At 44.7% G+C, this 18,732-nt stretch overlaps 1 protein-coding gene across 1 annotated transcript in view; it reads left to right on the top strand.

Annotated features, from left to right (window-relative positions):
• The window catches only part of SUPT4H1 (SPT4 homolog, DSIF elongation factor subunit), an 81,887-nt gene that overhangs the window by 21,809 nt on the left and 41,346 nt on the right, over positions 1-18,732 (top strand). Inside the window, exon 3 of the mRNA XM_086958489.1 lies at positions 7,343-7,398. Coding sequence (XP_086814615.1) covers positions 7,343-7,398 — 56 coding nt within the window. The remainder of the gene's footprint in view (positions 1-7,342; positions 7,399-18,732) is intronic.

Here is an 18,732-nt window from a genome sequence, read left to right as displayed (position 1 = left end):
TGTGAGATTGAGTTTGCTCATGACCACCTTTCATCTCTTAGGACGTGTATTCTGAAAGAATCCTCTAATTAGAATGTGTTTTACATAGTTGTATGACTGCCATAGGCTTGCGCTGAATCAGTCTGATGCATGCATTATAGGAGATGTTCTGTATTTACAATGTATTACACTGTCTGAAATTACAGCACCAAACAATGTAGTGGTCAAACATATCACACATAAATGGCGTTCATCTGACACTACAAAGGCATGGTGGTGAAAGACCCCTCCAAATCAACAAATCTTTCAAACATACGATAACACTGGACATAATCATCAATGGAGCAAAGGTAGCTCCAAGGCAAAAACATCCATTCTGCCTTATGAGCCAATTCTCCCTCATTCACACTCTCCTCGTACTGCAAGTTCTAAAAAGTTACCAAGTTTACTCGCTCCAACTCGTACACCGTGGCAGGGAAAGCCTGTTCCATTAAGGAAAACTTCTATCCAGACAGTTAAATAGAGGCAGTTGAACAGAAAAAAAATTCCTAAGTGGAAGCAGATAAGTCCTAGGGCTGATCTCCAGAGCCCACCTAGTATATACACATATAAGTATATAATAAGTATATACTAAAGTACATACACGAGGTCTCGAATGCTTGATCTAAAAATGGGCAACATGAATTAAAAATACATTTTAAAAGTGGTTAGGGGGAAATGCACTGTAGTACATTATGAAACTTCTATTAGTTAATGCACTGCAGAGGTCTGTGTAACCAGAGAGCCACAGAATGAAATCTTGATTGGTGCAGTGGAGAATAGTGATGTGTATTTTTAGTGCCACAAGGTCACAGCCTGTGACAAAAAGCACTGTGATTATGTCCAATATGTTATACTTGCATTGCACACAGGGTAAGATAGAATGCTGCAAAATGTGTTTTAGGATAAAATGGTGCTTCCAAAATGAGGTTTAAGTAATACCAGAGCATATGTAATGCAACTTTTAGGTCTCGCACCTGCGACGCAGAGCGAAGCGCTGTCTCATTGCGAGACCTATAGTCGTCGACTCCCCTTTCAAGGGCTTGCAAGGGCGACAGGAGTGGGCACGCGCAGGCTGCAGATTGGATCGGTGAATGCGCGTGTTCACCACGTACAGTTACGCGCTGTGCCCATCTCCTGTCTCCCTTGCAAGCCTTCAGCACAATTGCATTTTCCTTGCTCCACTAAGACCGCCAACCCGGCCCGACCAAGCCAGCCGCCTCACCCCCGCCCCTGCCAAGAGGAAACTTGCAAACTCACCCTGTGCTGCGGCGCGGTACTCTAACTCCAGCTCCTCCAAATTTCTGGCAGCACGACCCGGGGCTCTACCATTAGGCATGGGAGCCCCTGCTATCCGCTGGTCTTCACCCGGGCCCCCTCCTGGGACTCGGGACTTCAGCTCCCACACTTTGCTTTGACGCTGGGGCTCCTTCTTCATAACGAAAGTTAGCAATGGCGTGTAGGCGTCGGCAGCCCCCGCCCTCCCAGGTCTCCTCACAGCCCGGATACTAAGCTGCTTTCTGTTTCACTTATCTCCCTGCCTCAGCTTGTGGTAATAGTGGTTTTCCGTGCTCGCTGCGGTGACTGCTGTCTCTTTTTTTAAATTTATTTATTTATTTAATGCGTTTGTATATAGCGCAGACTTTACCCGAATGTGTCAGAAACAACAGCGACCAATAACGAACAGTAACTTGACACCCAGGCGTGTTGAGGGCAGACGGAAGCCAGCGCCAAGGGGAGATGCTTGTTATTTAAAGCACTTGCCAGGGCCTACTGCCACACAGGGGGTGGAGAGGCACTCCACTCACGGGCAAAGAGGTTGGCGAGAGGTGGAGTGCTGGTCATCTCGGACAGCACAGGCTGGTCATTCCTATAGCCTAGCGCTGCACACAGAGGGCCCGTGAGACCTAGGGCCTAGTGCGGCACAGAAGGTGGCGAGGGGTGGAGCGACAGTCCTAGCTAGACCTACGGCGCTACCATCACATAAAGAGGTTGGTTATGGGTGCAAAGGTGGTGATCTCTGGCAGCACAGGCGGTGAGGCTTACAGCCTACTGTGGCTCACAGAGGGCTAGTGAGACCTACGCCTACCATCACACGCAAAGGGCTGGTGAAATCCAGGGTCTACCGCCGCACACAGAGGGTGATGAGGTGGTCACCTCTCGTAGCACAGGCTGTTGAGACCTACAGCTTACTGACACATACAGAGTGCTGGTAAGACCGAGGTCCTTCCACTTCATAAAATGTGGTGAGGAGTGGAACAGCCGTCATCTCTGAGACACAGGCTGGTGAGGGCTAGGACCTACCGTCACACACACAGGGTGTAGAAAGAGGCGATGATCCCTCACAATACAGGCTAGAAGACAGAGAGCAGAGTTGCACTCCGTGTAGGATGAGGTTTGGATAAAGTGGAGGTATATCACTGTCGACTCAGGATGGGGGACAGAGAATGTGTTACCTGTCACTGAAGGCAGCAGAGGTGAGACTGTGGGCCTTACAGTATAAAATAGAGACAGAGGTTGAGGAGGCCGTCAGCAGAGAGAAGCAATCTCAGAGTTGAAAGGGGAGGAGATTCTGCTTGCAGCACAGACTGGCTACATAGTCCCTAGAACTCGCAGCTGCCAGTACATGATAGAATTCGCTGCTCCCCTATTGAGTGCACATCAGTGGTGGCCCTCAACATTGTGAACAGGTGCAGCACCAAGGCAGGGATTGTACAGCTCCTGATGCAGACACATCAAGAACTTTTTCCAAGAGTGTTGGCACCTATGTGCTGCTCTAGACCAGAGCCGAGTGACAGGCAGTGGGTAGGCTGCTCTAAAACAATGACCAATAAGGTAACACCAACTGCTCAGTGCATAGATAACCAAAGAATCCACGCAGACAGCAGGTCTCGGAGTGATAACAGCAGCACTTCCAGAATATTGTCGTGGAACATCACCCATGTGAAAGTTATGTCACAATGCACATATTCACCCACTCGTGCACATATATATTCTACTTAGGGACTTCAGCACCAGCTCTAGAGATCTATTTGTAACCTTCATGTCACTCATGCCTTAACTGTGCATGGTCTGTGACCGAAGAAACCTTGCACTAGTCTGCCTGCTTGATCTGCTCTGCAGGGAATGGAAGAGTGCACTTGCTGCCTTTTGTGAGAGAGGGAAGTTTGTTTTTCTACTGCCATGCTTGCTATCCCTGTTCTGCAAGGAAGCAAAGCTTACACACTGCTGCCTGATTTGTGCGTGTCCTATTTTTTTTTTCCCGCATTTTATATAGCGCAAACTTGACCCGAAGGTATCTGGTATCTGAGCGCTTTATACGAGCCCCAGTTGCTTTACATGAGGACACATTCATTTTTGTTAGGCACTGGGAGATTAAGTGATATGTCCATAGTCACAGGATGTTGCACGGCCTTGCAGAGACTCGAACCCAGTTCCCTAGATTTGAAGTTGACCGCCCTAGCCGTTAGGCCAACTCCTCTCCCTATTTGTACTTAACATGTGACGGAGAAACTTTGTGTTGCTGCTGCTTTATGAATAGCTGACCTCTGAAGGACTGAAGCTTACACTATTTCTGTCAAGAAGTGCCTGTTCTACGAAGAAGTAGGGTTTTCACTTCTGTTGCACCGTCTTATGAAAAAAAGGAGAAACTATTGAACGCACTTGCAAAACATGCCTTATGAACCAGGGACTGCTTTGTTTGGTGTGAGATACCGATGTTCCTGAGGAAGGTGCCAGACCCCAAATGGACAATAAAGGAATGCCAAAACATGGTAATGGAAAAATTAAGCATGGCGTGTGGCTTGGCACTCCTTTTATAAATCTTGTGGTAGGGAAACACCAGTAAAAACATATTTTTACTCGAATTCTAATATAGCCCTGACAGTTTTATAAAGGAAGAACGTGAACATTGGCATAAGGGAGATAATTTCCCCCAGACTAGAGTTCCCATAAGTGGTCGACTGTGTAGGTGAAGAAGAGGACTCTCTGATGCTTCCCGGTGCAAGATGTAGAACCTTCAGATGAACACTATCACCATCCTATATAAGCACATGAATGTATGATGCTTCCACAAGAGGTGTGTTTTTTTTTGTTCCAAAAGTTTTGTACTTATTGTATGTTTATGTCTGTTTACAAAGAGCTTACAGCAGTCCTTAACTTTTCCTACTCCCTCTTTAATGTGTTAGCCACCTGTCCTATATGTTTGAGAGAATCATGTGATGTTATTTCTTTTAATGGCATCTGTCCTTTACCTATTCTTGGTGTTAGTGAAGGTCGCAATACTGCTGTTCTTAATGCACCTTTTGTGCATTAATAAGCTTGGTATAAAGCTTTTGGCTACACAAAAGAAAAAACGATTTCCATTGTTTTAATGCATGACATTAATAAAAAAGTGAACATTCGCCAAATATGTGAGCAGTTTCCTTTTTGTTTTTACGCGTGATACCACCAGTTTTTTAAATGGACTAGACAACCTTGAATTTTTTTTAAACATAGCTGACAAGTGGCTCTATGTCACGTATGACACCATAAGCCAATTCTGGAAATTTAGCCAACAGCACTTTCCATGCTGGGAATTGAGACCCATAATGAAAGTGTTAAATAAAAACTACAAGCTTCACAATGAATCATGAAATGTTTCATGGCATCATAGACCCACTTGGCAGATTTGTGAAATGCAGATTGTAAGTCCCTCACTTTCTGCATATTTCTAGGTCGAGTCTAGAGCCAGCGCGCATGGCTGCACTACTAGACTTGTTGTAATGGAGAAGGGACTAGAAACCCTGCCCACTCTCCACCCATATTTGCCATTGGCTTGTGTCATTGTCCGCCCCTCCTTATTACCGCCTCCTCTTCATTTGTCACCTCCCATGGCGACTGCCCTTTAACTTCGGTTGTTGCAGGGAACCTGTTATTTAGTCTTTAAGCACTATTTTCTTTATCCAATTTCTCTCACTGCAGGCACGACGTGATTTGGTACCTTCTTTACAACCCCGCCATCCCTCCTGTTGTCCGTGCCTTCTTTACCCCCTCCCTCCCATTGTCCTTGCCTTCTCCCTCCCTCCCTCCCTCCCTTCCTCCCTCCCTCTGTCTTTGATTCCTACCATTTACAATGCAATAGGTCTCTCATTTAACCAAGTTTTAGCTATTGGCATTGTAAATGGCAATGCTTTTTATTTATGTTTTGGTTTTTAAGACCTAAATAAAACGCATTTGTCATTTACAATGCCAATAGCTTAAACTTGCGTAAATGCGAGACCTATTGCATTGCAAATGCTTTTTTATTTTTTTTTATTTTACCTAAATGTCCCTTCAACACATGTATAGGGGTACTAAGGGCTGTGTAAATGCAGTTAAAATTAAAAGCAAGCCCTTCCCAGCCCAGTTGTTAACTCTTTGCACCACCACTCAAAAAAACCAAAACTTTGTCATCATAGAGCTTGGAGTGATTTGATCAATGAAAGCCAGAACCACTCCCAAGCATACTTTACACTTGCAAATTAACTTACAGTGCACATTTGCATTGCATTCGGGCAAGCAGCTGACCACGATCTAAATCGGCCCTCCCACTGTCTTTTTCCAAAGGGAAAGCAAACGTTTTGGTTTGCTAGGGACACGTGAAGCTGGGAGTGCATGACACCCCTTCCCAGGATTCCACACTCCCCCCTGGGGGTCGTGTACCACAGATTGAAGACCTCTGGCATAGAGTGAAGTATTGTAAAATTCGAAGCACGCAGATTGCAGTGTTGTAGAGTGCAGTGGCACAGAATAAAGTTACATAGAGTGCAATGGTATAGAGCAGAGTGACAGTGTTGTAGAGTATAGAAGCGTACAGTGAAGTGGCGCAGAGTAAATTGTGTGCTGGTGTGGTAGCACACTGCCATTACAGACCACGCATCTTGAATTGAAATTACCATTACATTTGCACAGACATGCAGTTTTACTAATAAAAGTATATAGCGCAATATCTGAGCAGTTCATTTTCAGACATAAAAAAAAATTGTGCTAGCAATCAAAATATTACAGCATACCCCAAGTAGCCAGCTAGAAAAAAATGTGACAGCCTGTCTTCTCTCACATGGGTACCAAGCAAGATTGTCCATAAATCAACTCTTTTCAGCCAGAAAAAGAAAAGTAAACACCAAGCACCCCAGAAGATAGCGCCTGACATTTGATCTCTGCATCTGAATGAACATGCAAATGTTACACGATCAGAACAAGGTTTAAAGGCCTATTTACAGAAATTCAGTACTGATGGAAGAATACAGTAAATAGGGGTTGGGCAAGGGAAAGGATGAACTCTAGCTGGACAGCCTAAAACAAATAAAGCCAGCAAATAGAAAGCAAACAAATGTGAGTTATATATAAACTACAAAGCCAATGGTAAGCAGTAGGTGGAATGTATTCCCAGGGAAGCTTTCTGAATGTCCTCAAGATGTTAGCTTCGACCTAAAAGCAAGTTGGAATTATTTTATTGAGTCAATATTGTGGTGAGTAGACTTCGCTATTGCAAATTATTGCCATCAAGTACACATTTATTTGATCTCCAACTCGTTTGTTTTATAAAGTGTGTACACACATGAGAACCCGTCTCTGGGCACTAAAGATAGATAACAATGGGAATCAGAACATTTGTTATGTATTTATAAAATGAAGCAAATTCGTTTCAGCTTTTTAGTCTGTGGGAAAGTGTTCCATAACTATGCTTCTAAAGTATCTGAAGCAATGCAAAAGCATGGTAGAACAGCATAAAGTTCTTCTAGGTGCATATTTGACAAAGTTGTTAGAAAATGGGAACACTGATGAATAGCTTTATGGACTAAGCAGGCAGATTTTAAATCTTTTCTGCATTTGTAGCTAATAGACTTCCTTTGGTTTGCCTGAGATGTGACCCAATTTCCTAAGACCAAAAATAACATGGGCTTCTCCGCAATCTACTAAGTATTTTTGAAGGCTGGGCTGAGTTGCAAAATCTTTACTTAAATGTTCTAAAGCATTTACTAACAAAATCTAATGGAGAGTGAATGAAATTGAATGTGTCATGAAATAAGCAAGTAGTACAGGTATGCTGTAATCGCAACTGTTCTGGAAATAAGAGTCTAATGGATGGAGACCAGATTTCATGCCCTAGGGCGGGTTCCTGTCATCAACGTTTCAGATTTTACCGCTTAAAGGGTATAACTTGAATATATTAGTCCATTACCTTACAATGTCTAGGGCCAAGGGAAGTTCCCAATTTGCCACACCTTCTCTGGTTCGGTTTGTATATTTAGCCTGATTGTAGTGTTTAGTAGCATTTGACACTGTGTGTCTTTCGTTACAGTGTAGTGGCGATGATGACCTTTGAAGACAGCTGGGTCGCCAAATGGCAGAGGATTGGTGAGTTTGCCAGATATTGAGCTACTACATTGAGAATATCTCTCCCCTGTATAAAACCGATAATTAGTGGCTTCTAAGACACTTGCAAAAACAGCCATTTCTATTCATGAATCGGGGGGGTTATGGTGCTTTGGGGAAAGTAGGGATTAGCAGTTACCTTTGTGAAATATGGAGGACCTCTGACGTTTAGTGGAGGACTTATTCAGAGAGCCTATCAATAAAGGTGCAAATGAGAGGCTTTCTGGGAGCTGGGGCAGGATTTGCTTTTCACCAATGATTCAATGAATTAATATCTTTTAACCGTTGCTCCTGATCTCGCCCATGGTGTATAGAATGAATTGCTTCTAAAAGAATGATGGCAGACGAACATTTGTTACTTACCTGTAATCTGTGGTTCTCCAGTATTGGTGTCTTTCATAGATTCACATGCCTGAATCCTTCATCGTCGTCGGAGTGGGAGTCCCGCGGTATATAAAAAAGAAATAATATGCCTGTAATAACCAAAAAACCTTGGTAATAACCAACCAGGAAGTAAAGTAGCCCTCAGCTACAGGAGAAAAAGCTCCCACACTCATGACTATCCTAGTCATTTTGTATAGACCAAACTGCAGCCAATCGGGCGACAGCACCCACCAGAATGTTCTCCCAGAGGCTCAGGCTCTCAGATTTTCTCGCACAGGAGTGAAACCAACATAATTGCCTGAGGGAGCCTCTGAGGGGAGGTGGGCGGGTTGCATGTGAATCTATGAAAGACGCCAATACTGGAGAACCACAGATTACAGGTAAGTAACTATTGTTCTTCTCCAGTATTTGGGTTGTCTTTCATAGATACACATGCCTGAATCAGAATAGATAGCAGTACTCCTAACATAATGCTCATAGACGCTAATTGTAACACAGTATACATGCATAATGATAAAATGCAAAAGGCATGGTAAAGCGTCTAAAAAAGAGCATAGAGGAGGAGAGAGAACAGAGGCTCACCTTATTGGAAAAGATTGCGAAGAACTGCTCTTCCCACCGAAGCATCTGCATCACTTGCTGAGTCCAGACAGTAGTGCCTCGTAAAAGTGTGCCTGCTGGACCACGTTGCAGCTCTGCAGATATGTAGAAGAGGCAACTAGCGAACAGAGCAGTGGAAGAGGAAACTGCCCTAGTAGAATGCGCTCTTGGTAAGGCCTGTAAGGGTCTTCCTGCCTGTTGATGACAGAGTCCAATTGTTGACGAGACCCATTTAGCGATAGTCTGTTTGGATACTGCACAGCCTTGGCGCAGTCTGCCATAGGCCACAAACAACTGATCGGTCTTGCACACAGCTGCTGTTCTTGAAAGACAAAAAACCTGAGGCATCTCCTGATATCAAGAGTGTAAAGCTCGCTTAGCCGGGAATTGTGGATTTGGAAAAAATGTCTTGAGGATTACCGGCTCATTTAAATGAAAGTCCGATGGGACCTTGGGCATGTACCTTGGATTGGTACGCAGTACCACCGAATCAGAGGTAAATTGTAAAAAAGGCGGTTTAGTTGTGAATGCTTGAATGTCACTGACCCTTCTGGTAGATGTTAAAGCCAGTAACAAGGAGACTTTCCAAGTAATAAACTTAAGGTCAACCTTATGTATCGGCTCAAAGGGGTGACGCATGAGCTGGGCTAGCACCCCACTGAAATGCCAAGCAGGAGGTGGTCGTCGAATCGGTGGAAACATACAAAATAGACCCTTGAAAAATTGCTGGATTATTCTGCAAGAAAACAGAGTTCGATCCGTCCTGACGGAATCGGAAAATTGCTGCCAGAAATACCTTCAGGGTTGAATGCGCCAAACCCAATCTAGCCAGTTGCAGGAAGAAAGGCAATATTTGTTCTGGTCTAGCATGAATGGGATGCAGATCAACAGTCTGGCACCAGGCACAGAAACGCTTCCACTTGAGTTTGTAGGTCTTAATCGTTGACTGTGCTCTGGCGTTAGCTAGAACCTCTTGACAATCATGAGGAATGTCTAAGTGGGCGAATTCATTGTGCTGAGGAGCCAAGCTGATCAGTTCAGAGAAACTGGGTCCGGATGGTACACTTTGCCCCTCTGAACTGTCAGGAGATTCGGTATTCGAGGCAGTTGTATTGGCCTGCACTCCGAGAGGAAGAGAAGCTTGGTGAACCAATATTGCCGGGGCCACTTTGGAGCAATCCGGATTAGACGACATGGTTGACTCCTCATCTTCCAGATGATCTTGGGAATTAACGGAATTGGCGGGAAAGCGTATGCAAATATTCGACACCAATTCATCGAAAGGGCATCCCCGCACGAGTCTTTGTGGGGAATCCAGCTTGCAAAGCGTTGGCATTTCCGGTTCTGATCTGTTGCAAACAAATCCAGGTCGGGATGATCCCACTGCTGGAATATCTGATCCAGGGATGGTTGATGTAGCTCCCATTCGTGATTGCTTCCGGCGGACCTGCGGAGTGAGTCCGCTAGGACATCGGCAACCCCTGGGACATGGACCGCCGACAGATTGATGTTGTGATCCAGGGTCCAATTTCAAATCTCCTGCGCCTGATGGGACAACCGGGCCGATCTTGTGCCTCCCTGCTTGTTCAGGTAATGCATGCTGGTAGTGTTGTCCGTTCGTATTAACACAGTAGAGCCCTCCAAGATCGCCTGAAAGGATTTCATGGCGAGAAAAATGGCTCTTAATTCCAGCAGATTTATGTGCCATTTTTTCTGTTGCATGTTCCACTTGCCACTGACTGTCATCCCTTGGAGATGGGCGCCCCAGCCCTCCAGAGAAGCATCCGTGGTCACGATGAATCTGGGTCCTTCTGTCTGGAATGTACATCCCACCTGCAGGTTGCCATCTTGCCCCCACCACTGGATGGAGTTTCTCATCCGAGGAGTTATGTTGATGACATCCTCGAATGAGCCTGTTATTTGCACCCACTGACGACTGAGTTCCTCCTGCAAGGGTCTCATTCGCAGGCGACAGTTGGGGGGTGAGAGGAATACAGGACGCGATCATCCCGAGGAAAGACTTGAACTTGCGAACAGAAACGCACTTTCTTGTTAGTAGTGTTGAGGCCATCCTGTGAATCTTCACCTGCCTTTCTTTTGATATGAACACTTGGGCGAGTCTTGTGTCCAGCGTGGCTCCCAAGAAAGACTTCCTCTGTGATGGAGTCAGGTAAGACTTTTTGAATTTTTTTTTTTAATTCAAATCTTTTTTATTGAGGAATTGAGATGAAAAGAAAGACAATACAATAAATCTTCCAAGGTACAAATGGATAAAATATTGGCACAATGACACTTACAACAATCAAAGTCAAGTCAGAGAGAGAAAAGAGAAGAAAAGGGGGAGAGAGAAAGAGAGGAAACAAGAGAGAGAAGAGAAAGAGAAGAGAAGAGAAAGGACAGGCGTATCCATAGAGCAATATTAGTTGGTTTACCCAGACCTGGTTCTTTGTACACGCAACAGGAAATACACAGTGACCATACACAGTCAAATACACCGAATTCTACATAGAGACTACGTAAGCAAGCTGGCCATTGAGATGTGCATCATGGGGGTTCAAAATGGGAGGATGACGCATCCAGGGAGAACCAGAGTTTGTTGTTCGAAGGCTTCCACGTGGCTGACTGTAGCGCAGGATTGTCCGCCCCTCTTAAGAAGGAAAGCCATTCAAGCCACATTTTAAAGTTGACTTCAGCAAAGTTTTTCCATTTATAAAGTATGACCTTGCACGCCAATGTCAACATGATATCAAGCAATTGTCTGTCAGGAATGTCCGGCAATTGTGTTTCTAGAGGACCCAAAATGACATATATAAATTCCTGGGCAGGCATGATACCAAATACTTGTTGAATATATGTGAATATTTTATTCCAAAATGGTTTTAAAAGGGGACAGTTAAAAAGCATGTGTGCCAAGTCACCAGGCGCCTTTTGGCAGTTCCAACAGTTGGGCGTATCCCTCAGTTTACATTTAAACAATTTCTGGGGGGTCCAAAACACTCTGTTTAACAACATATACTTCGTTTGACATAGAATCGGGGAAACCTTGTTTGTTAATGCGGTGTTGTGTATCGCCTCCCAATCTATCGTTATACCTGTGGAGTTAGGCTCTGATTCCCACTTATTTTCGGTCAACCTGTGCGGCTTCTTAGGCAGAGGAAGGAGCAATTTATATATTCTGGATACAAAATGGTCAGCATGGTATAGTAGTTGGAGACGGTTCACCAGCCAAGGCAATTCTGTAGTGAGGGGACATTTGGAGATAGCGGCTTTCAGTTTCAGGAATTGGTAGAATTCTATGGGTGGTAAATTAAATTTCTCTTGTAGTGTCGAAGGGTAGGGGCCTACCATTTTCATAAAGGTCATTCACTATATGTATACCCTTTGCAGCCCACACTTCCCAGTAAAGGGTCTTTCCCTCTATCCGGAGCATAGGGTTATGCCATAATGAGAGTAGGGTAGATCTCTTAATCACCGAAGCAGTTTTATGGGACTGGTCAAGTCGGAGGAGTGCTCTTCTGGTATTTAGTAGAATGTATTTAGAGTGAGGTACATGGGCCAAGTCCATGGTGAGGAGAGCCGAGAGGGGTGCCTGTGCCATTAACGACCTTTCGATAGTTAGCCACACTGGAGTATAGGATGTAGCATCGACCAGCCAAAGGGCCCCTTGCTTACAGAGGAAAGCTGTTTGGTAGTTCCTGAACGAGGGCAGGCCCAGGCCGCCCTTTTCTTTTGCTAGTTGCAGCTTTTTTAGTGATATCCTGGCTTTTTTCCCTCGCCATAGGAACTCTCCAAACAACCTGTCTACCTTCTTGATGAATTCGTCCGATAAAGTCATGGGGAGCATGCAGGCTAGGTAGTTAACTAGAGGCGTGCACATCATTTTAAGGGTCTCAACCCTACCCCACCAGGACAAAAATGTTGGTGACCAGCTATCTAGCAGCGTGGATATCTTTTTTAACGTTAGGTCTTCATTCAATTTCAGGGTCGTAATCAAGTCCTTCTCAAAATCTAAGCCCAAATATTTAAAAGCTTTTGGTTGCCAAGTGAGGCCAGATGAGCCCAGAATTTCTTTACCCCCGATGTTGTTTAGCAACTTAACTTCTGTTTTGTCATTATTCAGTTTACATCCTGAAACTCTGGAAAACCCCTCAATTGTGTCCATTAAGGCCGGGATAGCCTCGTCGGCTTTTTCCGTCAAAATCAGCACATCATCGGCATATGCAGTTAATTTTACTGTGCAGTCATCAAATGGAATACCAGCAATGGCTTCATTATGTCTAATATGCCACAAAAAGGGTTCTATTGCTAGTAAGAACAGAGATGGTGATAATGGGCATCCTTGTCTCGTCCCCTGTTTCAAGCAAAAAGAAGAGGAAAAGGAGCCACCCGCTCTGACCTTAGCAGTAGGGCCGGCATACAAAGCCATTACAAGTTTAGTAAACGTTTCACCTAGGTTGAAGTTGTGCAGAACTGCCTCAAGGAAGGACCAATCTACCTTGTCGCAGGCTTTTTCCGCATCCAGTGTGACAGCTACCGTGGGAGTATTCAGAAGTTTTGCTTTTTCTAGGGCATGGGCTAGTACTCTGGTGTTATCACTAGACTGTCTATGTTTTAAGAAACCCGCTTGAGATGGGTGTACGAGGGTAGGAAGGACTTTCTGTAAACGGGCTGATAAAATCATGGCTAGTATCTTACAATCTAGATTAATCAGGGAAATCGGCCTATAATTTTTTGGTAACGATGGGTCTTTGCCGTCCTTAGGCAGCACTGCAATGGTCGCTTCTGCCAATGTGCCCCTCACCTCCCCTGACTCCGTGAATTCGTGAAATAGGTTCAGAAGAGGTTTATCCAAATCTGATGTAAAGCTTTTATAGAATTTGGCTGTAAAGCCATCCGGGCCCGGAGCTTTCCCACATTTCAATCTCCTGATCGCTTTTTCCACCTCATTGGCCGAGATCGGCTCATTAAGACTGAGTTGTTCTTCAGGCTTTAGCTTTGGCAGAACACACTCCTGTAGATATTCCTGAATTTTGTCTTCAGCCACCGATTCATTTTTAGCGTATAAGCCTTCGTAGAAGTCTTTAAAGACCTCAGTTATTTTTTGGGGGTCCGAATGAAGAACTCCCGCAGAGTCCTTGATAACATTAATAGCATTCTTTTGCACCTTGAATTTTAAGTATGCCGCCAGGCTCTTACCAGCTTTGTTTGATTCGCAGAGCTTAAACCTTCGCTTTCTGTCCAGCCACACCCCCGCCCTTTCGCTCACTAGCTTATTATATTCGTATTTTCTGTTGGTCATGATATTGAGTGTCTCCCGGTCCCTTGTCATTTGGTGCTTGCTCTCCAGGATAGCTATCTCAGCCTCTAACCTTTCCAGCTTTGCATTGCAGTCTCTGTTCATTGCTGAGCGAATTTTGATGCACACCCCCCTTATTGTGCTTTTCAAAGCCTCCCATCACGCTAGGTCTGAGGTGTCCCCCCTCGCATTAATCTCCAAATAGGATCTAATAGCTGTTAGAATTTCAGTTCTATATTTTTCTTTGTGTAAGATTTCCTCATTTAGTCTCCAGGTCGTTTGTTTAGGGGACGGTTTAATGTTACTGATGGACAGGGATATGCATGAATGGTCTGACAGTACCCTTGGTTCAATTGATGTATCATCTATTCTCGCAATGCCATTTTGTGTAATGAAGATGTAATCAATGCGCGAGAACGAATCTTGTGGGGGAGAGTAGAATGTGTAGTCCCTATCAGTAGGGTGCTGTATTCTCCATGCATCAATTAAATGGAATTGTTGACATAATTTGAGAAAGGCATTATGTGATTGGTTTGAATACACACTTCGAATCTCTATCTAAGGCCGGGTCAAAAGGGAGGTTAAAATCACCCCCAATTATATGAACCGCTGTATCAGGTATCGTTGCAATCTGCTTGACTAAGCCCTGCCAAAATTCTAAGTCACTAGCGTTAGGTGCGTATACATTAGTGACAAAGAATTCCGTGTTGTCTCTAGAGAGTTTCATCGTGACCCAGCGCCCCTTTTCATCTGATTCGGAAGACAGCAATTCTACCTTGGACTTTTTTGACAATAAAACCAGAACTCCATTCTTTTTACCAAGTGCACTAGAACCCACAACCTCCGAATAAAACTTGCTGCGCAGAGTGTAGAATTGTTTAGCATCTAGTTTAGTCTCTTGCAACAGGACAATGTCCCCCTTCTGTCTGCGCACATTGTCTAATATCTTTTTGTTTTTTAACGGGCTGATTCAGACCTTTAACATTCAAAGACAGAATCTTTAGTCGGTCAAGTGAGGTTGTCCCAAGTGGAGTGGAAAGCGCTGCATGTGACATTTATAATAGTGTATGCATCATGGTTGCTCCATGAGGTCCAATGAAAAACATGTTACATATGATGTAAAACGGGCGGAAACTATGAGCAGACATGTGGGCACCCAGGGACAGAGCACGACTGGTCTGAATGTAGGTATACAAATACAACATATGCATGGTAAAACTTGCCCAATCAAGAGCAAGGAGATAGATCAGAAGAAAAAGGAATAGCAATGAAAAGAGAAGAGGAAGAAGAAAGAAGAAAGAAGGAAAAAGAAAAAATACAAACCACAATACACAACACCCATCCCCCCCAAACCCCCACATCCCCCCACTCCACCCTCCCCAACTGTAGTACAGAAGCATGGCGACGTTGAGGAAAACCGCAGTAACCCTCCCGTCCAAACTAGTCGTGTATAGACATTGGAACAGCTATGCACAATGCAAAAAGCATATAAACACAACGCAAGCAGTGGAACATTGGAATGGTGTATCAGAATCAGCATTAAATCAATAACGCGCTCCCACTGTATAATCTAGATAGACCAACAAATATTCCTGAGTGTCCACTAAATTCTAACTATCGAACGATGGGTAGAGAATACAACAAGGACCATTGGAAGGTATTATAGCATCATATCCTTCATTTAAGGCCTGTAATGGCTAGTAGGTTATAGGTCTATACATCAATGGTAGGTAACCCAAGTAGAAACTGCCAGTAACAGTTCCCTAACCAGAGAATCTCAGCATGATCAGTGTAAAATCCGATCAACTCTGAACCACCCCACCAGTGACCCGGGTGTTGGATTTAGTCAGCTCAATTCAGGAGTTTAAATCGATAGCCAGAGATCAACACCAGATCGAAACTAGAGAAGTAATGTAAAGAAACTTCCAGGACTTTAGTTCAAACCCTTACGCCAATTTTCGAAGTACCATAAAACTTCCAGTGCTGGATGACGCCCATGAACTGGAGACCTTACCCTATAGGCACCTTGCAATAGACAAGCCCATAGGCTTGTAGAATTAACAGAGCATAGATGACTTAATGAAAACACTAAAACTCGGACGTGGTCATTTGTATCCTGAGGCTGAGGCCGAAGCTGCTAGACTGTCTGGGTTATTAATCTCCATGTCGCGCTCCATATCTCGTTCTTCCAGGTCTTCAAGCATGCGTTTGAGCTTCATAGGATCCGTGAAGTAGTGAGACGATCCACGTATTGTCACCCTGTACTTTGCTGGGCACACAAACCAAATTGATATCCCTTCACAGACAGTTGTGGTCGTATGGCTAGGAAGGCCTTCCTTATTTCCACGGTTTCCTTACTGTAGTCTTGAGAAATGTAGACCTTGGCGTCCTTCCACAGGATATGATTGTGCTTCCGCACGAAGGCAAGGATTTGCTCCACATGTTGGTAGCGTAGCGGTTTACACACGATGGGCCTTGGTCCTCTCTGCGTCTTAGTGATTCTCCCTTGTACTCTATGAGCTCTGTCAAATTCAAGAGGGTTTGTAAAAGTCAGGTTCGTGGCTTTAGCAAACCATGTTTCCAAGAATCGAATACACGATCCTTCTGAATCTTCGGACCCCTCCGGAACCCCAAAAATGCTTAGGCTCCCTCTTCTATTTCTGTCTTCCAACTCAGCCAATCGTCTAGTAGTTTGGTCGGAAGAGATGTGAAGGTGTTTCAGAGCTGTCGAGGTTTTAACCTCTATGTTTTCCAAGCGACTAATCCTGGATTCCGTTTCTGTTAAACGCGCATTAGTGTCTCTAATATCTTGACTAATTGCCACCACTTCCTCTTTAGTGACCTTAGCTAGGTCCTTCACTTCATCTAGCCTGTTCAATATCATATCAAGTGCATCCGGAGTGACTTTCTTTGGTTTATTTGGCGAACCCGGGTTCGAGTGGTCCGATTTTAAGTCTTTTAAGGGTACTCTGGTCTTTGGTATCCATCGTGAATGCTTAGTTCCTTGAACGGTGCTCTGGCAGCCCCTCTTCGGTAAGCACGTGGGGTAGATTAGACAACACTGATCTATAGGAGAGAATGGTCACCCAGATCTCTGTTCACCATTGTATATATAGCAGTCCGTCAAGTGGAACCTGAGGTATAGAGCGTCACATACATTCATTCAGGTGTACACGTGGTTCATGTAATGTCATTGGAGAGATCACTGTGTAGAGATCACTATAACATGGAGAGATCACTGTGGTCTGCTGTCGGGCAATCCAGGCACTCACTGTTGCCAGGGAAATCACTGAAGAGATAGTGCTTTGAGAAAGCACTGTGTCATTGAATTTACCACTGTGGTCTGGTAACAGGCAGTCCAGGCACTCAGCATAATCCCATTATGCCCTCATGATCAAATTGGAAATATGTGCTTACTTTCCTTCCCAGGTGTTAGTAAAAGCTGCTAAACTTACTCGCCTGGCGTTGTATTTATGCTGGATTAAGCGGGATGTAAAGTGGAAAGCCACTTCGTTTCGATTTTAGGGCATTTCAGATCATTATTGAGCATTCTCGAGTGGCGGCTGCCATCTTGGTTAGGTTTAATGAAGCCCGGACATGGCCGATCATACTTTACTCACGCTTTCTTTGCCTTTACTTTGTCTTTGCCCTGCATCTCAAAGCATTGCTGGGCATCGCCGTTACCACAGTCCTCTTTACGCTGGCAGATTCACTGCATCCTCTGAGTTACTCTGCGCCTCGTTTCCTTTCTTTTGCCGGCGCTCCCGCCATGAGCGTCCGGAGCCTCGCTCGACACCTCGCTCAGTGTAACTCTCGCACCGCTTCAGCTACGGCCACACAGGACGGCTCACCGCATACTGGAAATGATCCGGTGCCCGAACCCTAGCTCACATCCGTGCTGCAGGCTTAACAAAGCGTCCCAATTCCCGATGGCAGAGTTCGTGACGGGAGGAGAGACGCTCTACACCGCCATCTTCCTCGGCGTCCAAGCCATGCCCTCCCCAAGACTTTTTGAAATTTACCGGAAAACCCAGGCTCTGGAATAGTGATAGACATCTCTGAACGTGAGTTTTTGCCAAATCGATGGAACTGGCCTTGATAAGGCAGTTGTCCAAATATGGATACATTTGAACTCCCTCCAATCTCAGGTGTGCAGCCACCGGGGCTAACATTTTTGTGAAAACTCTGGGGGCTGAACGTAGTCCAAAGGAGAGTACTTTGAACTGTAAGTCCCTGCCAGCCACTCTGAACCGTAAGAACTTCCGGTGTCTGGGAAAAATGGGCATGTGGAAGTATGCGTCCTGAAGGTCAAGTGTTGCCATGTGATCCCCTAATGAGAGAAACTGGAGGATTTCTTGAAGCGTCAACATTCTGAAAGATAATTTCTATAGGTACTTGTTGAGGGCACGCAGGTAGAGGATGGGGCGCCATTCCCCTGACTTTTTGCGGATCAGGAAAAATCTTGAATAAAATCCTGTTCCCCTCTGATGTTGAGGTACCTTTTTCTATTGCTCCTTTCCGAATCATTGAGTGTATTTTGGGAAAACAGCTCTTTAAGATGAGCTGGAGGTGGTCCTTTTGGGGGAGAATTCGGAAGGGCTTTGACGAATTCGAGAATGTGACCTCTGGAAACCACGTCCAGGACCCATCTGTCCGTGGTAATCTTGGACCAATTTGAGTAATATCGGGATATTCTTCCTCCACTTTGCTTCAGGCTGGGACAAAGTGGGGGCAGGATGTGTTTCTCACTTGCTTTTTGTTGTTGTCTTCCTCGATAAGAGGTTTTTCCTCTTGATTGAGAGTAATTAATTATTTCTCCTTTGGCCATATGTTTGTTTACGGTATGGCTGGTATATTTGATTTCTCTGGGTGTTATTGTGGGAGCGTTGCTGTGAATAACCTCCTCTGTTAGAGAAATTGCCTCTTCTTCTTGCACCACAAAAGGAAGACTTTCGAAATTGGAGAGAGCCCAGCGACTGTGCCGTCTGTGTCTTTCTTTATGGCTTGTAATGCCTCGTCAACATGTTGTCCAAAAA

The sequence above is a fragment of the Lissotriton vulgaris genome, chromosome 2_1 (genome assembly GCF_964263255.1).
Source record: "Lissotriton vulgaris chromosome 2_1, aLisVul1.2, whole genome shotgun sequence".
In the NCBI taxonomy this organism is placed as follows: Eukaryota; Metazoa; Chordata; class Amphibia; order Caudata; family Salamandridae; genus Lissotriton; species Lissotriton vulgaris.
This window is presented reverse-complemented; position numbering and strand designations above follow the sequence as displayed.